The sequence below is a fragment of the Clytia hemisphaerica genome, unplaced genomic scaffold (assembly GCF_902728285.1).
Source record: "Clytia hemisphaerica strain Z4C2 unplaced genomic scaffold, Clytia hemisphaerica genome assembly, whole genome shotgun sequence".
Lineage (NCBI taxonomy): Eukaryota > Metazoa > Cnidaria > Hydrozoa > Leptothecata > Clytiidae > Clytia > Clytia hemisphaerica.
Window position 1 is genome coordinate 395,195 of NW_027104076.1, and position 12,540 is coordinate 407,734.

The 12,540-nt window shown below is 36.2% G+C and overlaps 2 protein-coding genes across 2 annotated transcripts; both read right to left on the bottom strand.

Moving 5' to 3' along the window:
• Nucleotides 1-4,211: 4,211 nt before the first annotated feature.
• LOC136812538 (uncharacterized) lies at nucleotides 4,212-4,586 on the bottom strand. Its single transcript, XM_067069066.1, has one exon. The coding sequence runs from the start codon at nucleotides 4,584-4,586 to the stop codon at nucleotides 4,212-4,214; it is 375 nt and encodes a 124-aa protein (XP_066925167.1).
• A 4,786-nt stretch (nucleotides 4,587-9,372) lies between these two features.
• LOC136812567 (mas-related G-protein coupled receptor member A6-like) lies at nucleotides 9,373-11,459 on the bottom strand. The gene has a single exon (XM_067069094.1). The coding sequence runs from the start codon at nucleotides 10,945-10,947 to the stop codon at nucleotides 9,481-9,483; it is 1,467 nt and encodes a 488-aa protein (XP_066925195.1). The 5' UTR covers nucleotides 10,948-11,459; the 3' UTR covers nucleotides 9,373-9,480.
• Between the last annotated feature and the right edge of the window lie 1,081 nt (nucleotides 11,460-12,540).

Sequence of the window (12,540 nt, forward strand, 5' to 3'; positions counted from 1 at the left end):
GTCAGTCGGGTCTGCTACTAACATGTAATAGTTTTATTATAGCCGAGCTTGAGAATCCGTAGGCAGAACTTGAAACATGTATTATGTGTATAATTATGTCAGTCGACTTGAATCATGATACATTACTCACATTTCACTGGATGCATTTTCGCTGTGAAATTATCCGCAAAATTTTCTGACCGCGTTCTGAGACGGAGGCTAATGTCGTGGAGGTTAAAAAAGGTACCCTGACCAGCGGAGCATCCCCGTAACCCATCTTGCCCTAGTACCCCCCCCCCCCGGGAGGGAGATATCCTAAGTATGATGATAATCAATAATAAATAAAATCTAGGTGACGTGCAACTCCAACTGCGCCAAAGTTTATGCGATCTAAAATATCCGATTTTTTAAGAGCATCTTTAAATGAGTCATATGAATCACATGCTTTAACTTTTGGTGTCAGATTGTTCCAAATTGACACAGCTCGAACACGAAATGATCTCTTTTAATCAACATATTTTGATGGTGGTACGTTAAGACGCCAGTCATTTCGATTCTTCTTTTTTTGAGTCACATGTGTCAATCAAGTTAAGAAGCAGTGGTGAACACTGTTATAAATTTTGCAAGTGCAACAAGCTATACGCCTCTTGTAGTAGTGAGACATTGATCGCCACTTCGCTTTCGAGAGGACTTCATGATCTGGAACTTGTTTCTTTATTCGTTTGATGTAAAATGGGTTTTTTCAACGTTGTTCATGATATTGGATGTACAATTCCCCCATATGATAATACCATACAAGACGGAAGGTAGGATGCCTTGGTTGTATATGGTTTCCAATGTTTCAGGTGAGAGGGAGCGCATACGATGCAGTTTCTTCAGTTTTGAATAAAACCTTTTACAGACGGAATCAACATGGGTACTCCAGGTGAGATCATCATCTATAATTAAACCGAGGCATTTTGTTTGGTTTGTAATTTCGATCATGGTGCCACTTAACGATACCGATGGAAGGGGACCACTCATTCTGATTCTACTCCATGATGAGAATCTTGCATTTATCAGGGTGTATTGTGAGTGAGTTTTTGGTGGCGTAGCAGTGAAAGTTCTGTATTTCTCTTTGAAGTGATAGGATGACATTGTCGACAGAATCTCCAATTTCAAAAAGTGTCGAATCATCAGCAAGTAGCTCAAGTTGACTATTGGTTGAGCTTGGCATATCTTCAACATTAATTGTGAAGGCAACAGGTCCAATAATCGAGCCTTGAGGTACTCCATATTCGACTGGACACGTTGTTGAGCTTTTACCATTAATTACTGTGAATTGGGATCGCTCGGATCGCACAGAAAGATAATTGTGAATAAAATTGTAAATGTCACCACATAAACCAGAAGCTTTGAATTTCTGGTGTAAAACATCATGTGAAATACTGTCAAACGCTTTCTTTAGATCGATAAAGAGCACACCAACGACTTTGTTTTGGTCAATAGCCTTTCGCCATGTTTCTGTAAGGTGTAGCAGGAGGTCCTCAGAGGATCGCTTTTCCCACTGGTGGTCGTTTTGTAAATTATGTATATTCTTTTATCTGTGAGCCGCAAACATAATGTTCGATAACTTTGTTTGTAGAAGGCTCAATAGAGAAATTGGTCTATAATTGGAACAATCCTTTTTGGATCCTTTGTTCTTGTACACGCTGCACACCCTGGCAGTTTTCCATTCGGTTGGGTATTTGCAGTTTTCAATGCATTTTCGTAGAACTTGGAAGAGATTAATAGAAGATGCGCTCTCATTGATTTTAAAATCTTTGGCTGATATCAAATCAGCTCCGGCTGCTTTGCCAACTTTGATAGCTTTTTGAACGATTTAGTGAATAGTTCAAAGTCTACGTTGACGTCTACAGTGGAAGTGTTCAATCAATTGACGATCCCAGTCATCAAGAGCAAGAGCTCTTTTCCAACATTTGCAAAGAACGAGTTCATTATGTTGGATTTTTCGTCATCTTTACTATGTAATTTATTGTTAGTATCAATCAATGGGCCAATAAGTGAATTTTTAGAGTCACCGATAAAACTTTTCACTGTTTTCCAAAAAGTTTTTGAAGAGTCAACGTTCTCAAACTTAGCCTTCCAGAATTGCCATTTGACTGATTTGATTTTTTTGGAGCACTTGTTTCTTGATTTCTTATAAGCTCTCCATTCAGGAGAGCCTTTTGGGATAGCCTTTGCTTTTTGGAAAAGGTTATATCGTGCATTTAGTTGTTTTCGTAGAGCACCGTTCATCCATGGTTGAGATGTTGATTGGATTTTGACTTTTCGCGTTTTTATATGGTGGTATAGGGTATCTTTGAAAATAGAGGTCCAACACCAGAGGTAATCATCAGGGTCGTCAAAGATTGATGCTAAGTCCCATATGGAGCAGAATCAAGATCTTGCTTGAGGGATTGAATATTTGCGTTTTTATAGTCTCTTATTGTCTTGAGCTTGGTTTGTGATTTCTTCACAAATATATTGAACGTTGAGTAGACAAGATTGTGATCAGAATCGTAGCTACCAGAGTTGATAACTTTCTTTGGTGCAGATGTTATTGCAAGGTCGATTATTGTTTTTGATCTCTCGGTGATACGTGTGTATTCCTTTATCAAGTTCGTAAGGTTAAATCTCGAGAGCATTCGCAGGAAGTCAAAATTCTGATTAGTGTCTTTTTTATGATCAAGGTCGTAGTTGAAGTCACCAAGTAATAAGATTGGCGCGATGGGAGAATCTGTCAAGGATTGGCTCAATAAGCTTCAAGAACTGTTTTTGCTTTGGTGGTCGATATATACAGGCAATCAGCATTCTTTGTGATCGCATCGTTAGCTCTGCCCAAATAGATTCAGTCTTTTTCATGTTTTTGTCTTGTTCAAATTCAATACACTAGAAAATCTACAAAATAAGTAGATGTATAAATTTTCTTAATTCTACGGACGTCTGTAGAATTACGACACTCTTTAATATCGACATATAATGTAGAATATAGAATTCAACTAATTTTGTAGATATTCTAGAACGATTTCACTTTGTGCGTGCTCGAGACTCGAGCTCCAAACCCCTGACCCAAGCTGACGAGTTAGGCTAACTGTCTAGATCGTTATTTATCCGGAATTACTAATTTGCCGCAATTCTACAGATGTCTGTAGAAATACAAAATCTACATATTTTGTAGAATAATAATTCTACCCGTAAATCTACAGACATCTTTAGAAATTTTAAATTTACACCATCTACGTATTCTGTAGAATTATGCGTGATGCTGTCACTAAGATGGGTTTCAGTGACAGCTAGAATGTCCAAACCGGTAGCTCTGATGAGAACTCTTACGTCCTCAATTTTATCAACCAAACCATTAATGTTGATGTGTGCACATCTCAATCCTTTGGTGCCAATCTTTATTTTCAATTGAGAGTGGGGTTCTTCTTCCTCAGCTTCTGTTCTAGATTTTGTTCGTTTGTTTTGTCTGCCATGGTGTCATCTTGTGATGTGACTCTTTTCACTCCAAACGGCTACCCCATATGTCATTACGTGGGTGGAACGAAACAAGCGCTTAACGTTAGAAATCTCTAGCTCTGCGCTTTTTGGAACGTATGTTCCAATAAAACGATCTGGTGGAATGCGGCCTTCGAACGTTTTCGATTATGAATGCGTTGGCGGGCATTCATAGCGACAGCTACTTGCTAGTTTAGAACTTTTTAAGCCATTAATTCAAGTCTGGGGCCAATATAAATTCTAAAATCATGACAAAAAGCAAGTCTCAAAAATCGTAAAGTTTCCCAGGTCTTTGGGCCGGTAATTAAGGTCTTAGGCCGCTAAATCAGGGCTTGACCCGCTAAATCAGGGCTTGGGCCGCTTACGGAAAAAAAATTTGCTTCGGGGAGACTTCATGTAGTACTTTGTCCATCTCTGTCTAATTTTACATGTTATTACATATCTGTCCAACTGTACATTTTTCTTAATACCGTTCTGATTTCCGTCCTTCTTTTGATTCTTTTATCGTTTTGATTCTTTTTGTATATGTTACATCTCTGTCCAACACAAGTTTTCCCTATTCATTATCTAGTTATCCTTTGATATCCTATCCTTCTTTTGATCCTTGATCCTTTTCTTCTTTTGATCCTTGATCCTTTTCTTCTTTTGATCCTTGATCCTTTTCTTCTTTTGATCCTTGACCCTATTCTTCTTTTGATCCTCGATCCTATTCTTCATTTGATCCTTGATCCTTTTCTTCTTTTGATCCTTGATCCTTTTCTTCTTTTGATCCTTGATCCTATTTTCTTTTTGATCTCGACCTTTTCTCTTTTGATCCTTATCCTATTCTTCATTTGATCCTTGATCCTTTTCTTCTTTTGATCCTTGATCCTTTTCTTCTTTTGATCCTTGATCCTTTTCTTCTTTTGATCCTTGATCCTATTCTTCATTTGATCCTCGATCCTTTTCTTCTTTTGATCCTTGATCCTTTTCTTCTTTTGATCCTTGATCTTTTCTTTTTTGATCCTATTCTTCATTTGATCCTCGATCCTTTTCTTCTTTTGATCCTTGATCCTTTTCTTCTTTTGATCCTTGATCCTTTTCTTCATTTGATCCTTGATCCTATTCTTCATTTGATCCTTGATCCTTTTCTTCTTTTGATCCTTGATCCTTTTCTTCTTTTGATCCTTGATCCTTTTCTTCATTTGATCCTTGATCCTATTCTTCATTGATCCTCGATCCTTTCTTCTTTGATCCTTGATCCTTTTCTTCTTTTGATCCTTGATCCTTTTCTTTTGATCCTCTTTTGATCCTTGATCCTTTTCTTCTTTTGATCCTGATCCTTTTTCTTTTGATCCTTGATCCTATTCTTCATTTGATCCTCGATCCTTTTCTTCTTTTGATCCTTGATCCTTTTCTTCTTTTGATCCTTGATCCTTTTCTTCATTTGATCCTTGATCCTATTCTTCATTTGATCCTTGATCCTTTTCTTTCTTTGATCCTTGATCCTTTTTCTTTTTTGATCCTTGATCCTTTTCTTCATTTGATCCTTGATCCTTTTCTTCATTTGATCCTTGATCCTTTTCTTCTTTTGATCCTTGATCCTTTTCTTCTTTTGATCCTTGATCCTTTTCTTCTTTTGATCCTTGATCCTTTTCTTCTTTTGATCCTTGATCCTTTTCTTCATTTGATCCTTGATCCTTTTCTTCATTTGATCCTTGATCCTTTTCTTCATTTGATCCTTGATCCTTTTCTTCTTTTGATCCTTGATCCTTTTCTTCATTTGATCCTTGATCCTTTTCTTCATTTGATCCTTGATCCTTTCTTTCTTTTCTTTGATCCTTTTTCTTCTTTTGATCCTTGATCCTTTTCTTCTTTTGATCCTTGATCCTTTTCTTCTTTTGATCCTTGATCCTTTTCTTCTTTTGATCCTTGATCCTTTTCTTCATTTGATCCTTGATCCTTTTCTTCATTTGATCCTTGATCCTTTTCTTCTTTGATCTTGATCCTTTTCTTCTTGATTGATCCTTTCTTTTGATCCTTGATCCTTTCTTCATTTGTCCTTGATTCCTTTTTATTCATTTGATCCTTTGATCCTTGATCCTGATCCTTTTCTTTCCTTTTGATCCTTGATCCTTTTCTTCTTTTTGATCCTTGATCCTTTTCTTCATTTTGATCCTTGATCCTTTTTCTTCATTTGATCCTTGATCCTTTTTCTTCTTTTGATCCTTGATCCATTCTTCTTTTGATCCTTGATCCTATTCTTCATTGGATCCTTGACCCTATTCTTTCTTTGATCCTTGATCCTCTTCTTCTTTTGATCCTTGATCCTATTCTCCTTTTGATCCTTGGTCCTATTCTTCTTTTTGATCCTCGATCCTATTCTTCATTTGATCCTTGATCCTTTTCTTCTTTTGATCCTTGATCCTTTTCTTCTTTTGATCCTTGATCCTATTCTTCATTTGATCCTCGATCCTTTTCTTCTTTTGATCCTTGATCCTTTTCTTCTTTTGATCCTTGATCCTTTCTATCCTTGATCCTTGATCTTGATTATTCTTTGATCCTTGATCCTTTTTCTTCTTTTGATCCTTGATCCTTTTCTTCTTTTGATCCTTGATCCTTTTCTTCTTTTGATCCTTGATCCTTTTCTTCATTTGATCCTTGATCCTTTTCTTCTTTTGATCCTTGATCCTTTTCTTCATTTGATCCTTGATCCTTTTCTTCATTTGATCCTTGATCCTTTTCTTCTTTTGATCCTTGATCCTTTTCTTCTTTTGATCCTTGATCCTTTTCTTCTTTTGATCCTTGATCCTTTTCTTCTTTTGATCCTTGATCCTTTTCTTCATTTGATCCTTGATCCTTTTCTTCTTTTGATCCTTGATCCTTGATCCCATTCTTCTTTTGATCCTTGATCCTATTCTTTCATTGGATCCTTGACCCTATTCTTTCTTTGATTCCTTGATCCTCTTCTTCTTTTGATCCTTGATCCTATTCTCCTTTTGATCCTTGGTCCTATTCTTCTTTTTGATCCTCGATCCTATTCTTCATTTGATCCTTGATCCTTTTCTTCTTTTGATCCTTGATCCTTTTCTTCTTTTGATCCTTGATCCTATTCTTCATTTGATCCTCGATCCTTTTCTTCTTTTGATCCTTGATCCTTTTCTTCTTTTGATCCTTGATCCTATTCTTCATTTGATCCTTGATCCTTTTCTTCTTTTGATCCTTGATCCTTTTCTTCTTTTGATCCTTGATCCTTTTCTTCATTTGATCCTTGATCCTTTTCTTCTTTTGATCCTTGATCCCATTCTTCTTTTGATCCTTGATCCTATTCTTCATTGGATCCTTGACCCTATTCTTTCTTTGATCCTTGATCCTCTTCTTCTTTTGATCCTTGATCCTATTCTCCTTTTGATCCTTGGTCCTATTCTTCTTTTTGATCCTCGATCCTATTCTTCATTTGATCCTCGATCCTTTTCTTCTTTTGATCCTTGATCCTTTTCTTCTTTTGATCCTTGATCCTTTTCTTCATTTGATCCTTGATCCTTTTCTTCATTTGATCCTTGATCCTTTTCTTCTTTTGATCCTTGATCCTTTTCTTCTTTTGATCCTTGATCCTTTTCTTCATTTGATCCTTGATCCTATTCTTCATTTGATCCTCGATCCTTTTCTTCTTTTGATCCTTGATCCTTTTCTTCTTTTGATCCTTGATCCTTTTCTTCTTTTGATCCTTGATCCTTTTCTTCTTTTGATCCTTGATCCTTTTCTTCATTTGATCCTTGATCCTTTTCTTCATTTGATCCTTGATCCTTTTCTTCATTTGATCCTTGATCCTTTTCTTCTTTTGATCCTTGATCCTTTTCTTCATTTGATCCTTGATCCTTTTCTTCATTTGATCCTTGATCCTTTTCTTCTTTTGATCCTTGATCCTTTTCTTCTTTTGATCCTTGATCCTTTTCTTCTTTTGATCCTTGATCCTTTTCTTCTTTTGATCCTTGATCCTTTTCTTCATTTGATCCTTGATCCTTTTCTTCTTTTGATCCTTGATCCCATTCTTCTTTTGATCCTTGATCCTATTCTTCATTGGATCCTTGACCCTATTCTTTCTTTGATCCTTGATCCTCTTCTTCTTTTGATCCTTGATCCTATTCTCCTTTTGATCCTTGGTCCTATTCTTCTTTTTGATCCTTGATCCTTTTCTTCTTTTGATCCCAGCCACCGGGACCCCTTCAAACTGGGAAAATCGGCCAAAATATCGTCTCCAGTGGAAAATTATACTCTAATTTTTGTTACCCGCTGAAAAATGATTAGATAAGCAAATCCTCACACTGACTGCAAAATATTGTTTGTACTCTTTTTTCCAATGGAATTCGAACCCCCCAGCCATAAAAAAAACATGGGAATAACAATCCTCATCAAATTTTGCTTCGTTATTTTTACTTGCACTGACAACCTTGTCTGTGAAAAGGTTGTCTGTACACTAACCTAGCTTCTACGGCTAATTTCAAAATTCATCGCCATAGAGGGTCTGTTGTAGACGGGAGACTTGTCCTGTATTTTTATAATATGATATATACAGAACGGGTACGAGCTGTGAGGCAGATTTCTGCCTCAAAAAATTTACAGTGGGAAATTCGAATTTGGCGCTGTCCTCACTTGAAACAGACTGAAATAAAAACCAAATCCCGGAACTTTCCCTTTCTCTAAGAAAGCGTGACCAGTAAAAGAATAACAAAATTTGATTGGCTATGTTTTCAACCGTTACTAAGATCTGGGAAATTCAAACTCTCAGCCTAAACCATGCTATATATTTCGCCATCAATATGAAATAAGAAATCATAGCATAGATCTCCTGGCTAGGTCTGTTGTTATTGTCTTTTCTTATTTGAGATTTTTCAAACCGACCCCTGCGATGGAGTGTTGGTGAGAGAGGGTAGACGATGAGAGAAGTGTTAATCATACTTCATTGCAGAGGTCTTCTCCCTACGGGAATTTTTTTTATCAAACAGACGATGCACACAGTGTGTACTACGAAGCGATAAACGTGAGAAGAGCGTGTAAGTAATTAAGACTTACACGTTTTGAGCCTTAAATGTTTCATGCATGTTTCTTAACTTTTTTGACAAAATCAGCCTCATGGAAGGCTGGATTGGAAGGTTCTTAAACACCTTTTTTTATAAAAATACACTTTATAAGAATGTCCATGATGAAAGCGGCCGAAAAATTAAGAATAATGCTAAGAATATCACCATCATGGAATGAAGCTACTAATGCTAAGAATGTAAATTTTAGAGCATTTTCAATTATAAATTGCCAATTACCCCCAAGTAAGGCTCACTCCTTTCACAAAAATGCTATTTCATGCTTCAGACGTATGTACTAAATGTTAAATCTAGTCTGAATTAGGATCCTAATCTAAGAATGCTGTAAAATATCTTAAGATGATTTTCCCAAAAAAGTTAAGAATATCCATGATGAAATGGATTTACACCATTCTTTAAAAAAAGCGTTGTAGCGTGGAGTAGCGCAAATAGCTTACCTTAAGGGAAGAAATTTTCGCGAGAAGAAATTTTCGCGGAAGAAATTTTCGCGGAATTTAATTTCGCGAATTTGGGTGTAATTCGCGAAATTAAGTTCCGCGAAACACACCAAAATTGTTAAATCGCGAAATTAAATTCCGCGAAATTCGACTTTTTTTCTTCTTCTTTTATTTTGTTGTTTTTGACCAGGTATTAATCGCGAAATTAAATTCCGTGAAACTTTTGAAATCGGCTCATTCGCGAAATTAAATTCCGCGAAATTTGCCATTTTGAAACTCTGATTCGCGAAATTAAATTCCGCGAAAATTTCTTCTCGCGAAAATTTCTTCCCTTAAGGTAGTAAGAAGATTTTGTGTCAGAGCAACTTTATATTTTAAGAAAAAATAAGATATCTAGGTTGCTTTACAAATTCAAGTTAAAATAGTTTTGATTAATATAATTTTGAATGATCGATTTGGTCTTTAAATCATTCCCTTTGACTCATAATAAATTCATGATTCTGATTATAATAACTTCGATTAAAACGCCGATATCGATTTATCGAATCAAAGTCGAAAATATCCATGACAGTCATATTATCGAGGTCATATTTCCCCGATTGCCCGATAACATTAAATCCATCCCGAATCGGAATACAGGCAACAGCAGCTGAACGAGCCACGGTCGATATCGTATTCGAATGTGTCGAACTTCTAGATTTCGATAGGTCTGTCAAAGCGCTTGCAAGACTCTTCCGTCTTTTAGCTTTAAGCCAATATCCACGCCAAAAGTATACAATTGGGTTGCAAATTGAATTACAGACCAGAAAACATAAACTGATCGTATGGATAGTGCTAGAAACATTATATACAATCGGTAAACAGGCGGATGGTAAAGTACAGACCAGAAATGAAACGGTGACTATACAAGCAGTTAAGAGAGCGACAGTCTCGACTTTACTGCGTCTGTTGTTTTTGCTTTTATTCTGTTTATGTCGACTGGTGCTTCTACGGAAAGAGCGAAGAAAGCTGGCTTGCATAGCTAACCGACGAGTGATAATTAGGTAGATCAAAGCAACAATAAAGCACGATATGAATATGGTATAACTGATCAACAATTCACTTTTATGGTGAAGGGAATCGTCATTCATTACATAGGCAAGCCCTCTATGATATTTATATACCGATATAGATGCAACGAAAGCAAGAGTTAATAACCAGATTGAGAATACGGCACGTTTCATTTTGACGGCGTCCGTTCGTACGCGATGACGTAACGGGAACAGAACTGCAATTAAACGGTCTATAGAGATTCCTACAACGTGCAATATGGATGCAATGATTGAAAAGCTTGTTAACATGTAGAGACATTCGTTCACCATCCGTCCCGTTGGCCCGTCATTATGATACGTCAACGTTAGTGTTAACGTAAGTACAACTAAAAGACTGAACAAAAAATCTGCCACCGCTAAACTAATCATCAGTAATTCTGACGGGAAATATTTCTTTCGTTTTTTCATTAAATGCATTTCAGCCATGTTGAGTAGCATCGCGATGACGGCTAAAATGATTTGAGGTAGAATGTGATGGTAGTCTTGTGACCCGTCATAATCGATATCTGATGGTCCAAGCAAATCCTCGTGACATAGATCTTTCTCATACAGATCGTAACACATTTCTCCCGTAGTATTGGTAAAATTCAGGAAATTGTTGATTGTAGAATTATTCAGTTTATTGATGAAATCATTCAAACCTTGCTCTAAAGAATGGTTCATATTTAATGGCAAGTCATGAAAATCGCTGCCATTAAAATTTCCTGTAAGATAATCAGTCTCGTTAGAATCTGCCGATACACCAGTGTAATTTACAAAGTGTAGATCCTCAAGACCAGTCTCCAATTGTTCAAATTCGTATTCAAAATAGCGTTGGCATTTCAAACAATCATCCACCAACATCACAAGTGTAAGTTAATGTCAGGTACTGGCAAGTTAACAATGAAAAGACAATTATAATATGAAACTCCTAGATACTAATCACCTCGTGAACATTTCCATGTGTCCATGTGAATTAAAATCCGTTTTCGAAAAGCACGTTGATCATTTAGAAGTCTTCAAATAATGGTTTCGAAAGTTCCTTCTCGATAATCTTGTAGTCAAGTATGTATGCCAAATAAATTCAAGGTTATGAAAATGATATTGTCTGACAACAAAACAAGCTCTGAACTCTTAACCAAGCCTTAATTCGATTTTTTTGTTTCGAATTTCACTGCCAACCTCAACAAAGATGAATAATGAAATGGAATGTAGGTTTTTCGCAGCAACAAACAGAAAAACACCAAAATATCTCCCTTATTGATAACGGAAGCATAAGCAGAAGAATGAGTTTGACAAATTACTTGATTTTCTTTTAATTGTCACATTGTTTCAATAACGACCTCGTTAAAAATATGATAAGGACTTCATCAAACAACACGCGGCTGTGAAGATTGATTGAAATATTTCTTTCGTTGAAACATGCTTTTTTATATCACCTCATCATCGTTCGTTTGAGTTTCGCCGAAACAGAAAGTCAGTAAAAAGGTATGAATTTGGTCAAGAGTGGATATTCTGACGAAATTCAATCTAATCTAATGTAATCCATAATCAACTCGTGCCTTTATGACATTTTCAACTGTAGCGGTCATTTGAGAGGCAATGTCCACAGGGTTAATGGGTCAATTAACATAATCATAATCACCCATCTGTTTAATTACAGTTGTCTATGAAGACTTGACAAAGTTAAATGGGGGCTCTGATTTACTAAATCTTGAAATAAAGTTATTTGATGGTAACTGTTCAAACTTACAAGGCTACAAGGGGTTTTCTAAACTTTACTGAAATTAAGAGTGTGGGAGAAATCAAGACCCTTTCTCATCACACCAGGAAGTTCAGATTGAAGTAAATTGAATGATCAAAGATTATCATGGTAACGTAATGTTGCCATGGTAATGCTAGTGTTTGTTGACAAGCAACTAAAAGTTTTTCTATACAAATGGAATGTAGTTTACTCTATGAAACATAGTGTCCTCCCCCTGGATTCAGGGGGAATGGGTTTTGAGGCCAAAAGGATGTATTGGGAAAATAATTTTTTTTGAAGCCAGGGTGGAGAAAAACAAGGGGGAATGGAAAATTTTCATTCTAGGCATGGGGGACTCACCAGAATTATTCAAAATTGAAAAACATTTGGTTTTATGAGATTATGTTTTGATCAAGAATATCAAGATCATAGAATATTTGAGTTATCAAATTTATCAAATTTAGAAGTCAAAGCATGACTTTTGTTTCTTTCTAGGTTATTAAAATTGCAGACCATGGAAATCTGCTGATTGTAAGTAATGAATGTTTCACAATCCATCTCTTATACCCAAAGCCTATTCACGACAACTCCAACAACAATCTAATGAACGTTAAATTAACATGGTAAAATTGTAATTGTAGTTGTGCAAGTTAGATGATGAAATGGGAAGCACTTCATATAGGGGTTCGTGGTTGGCGTAGGTGCGGTATTGC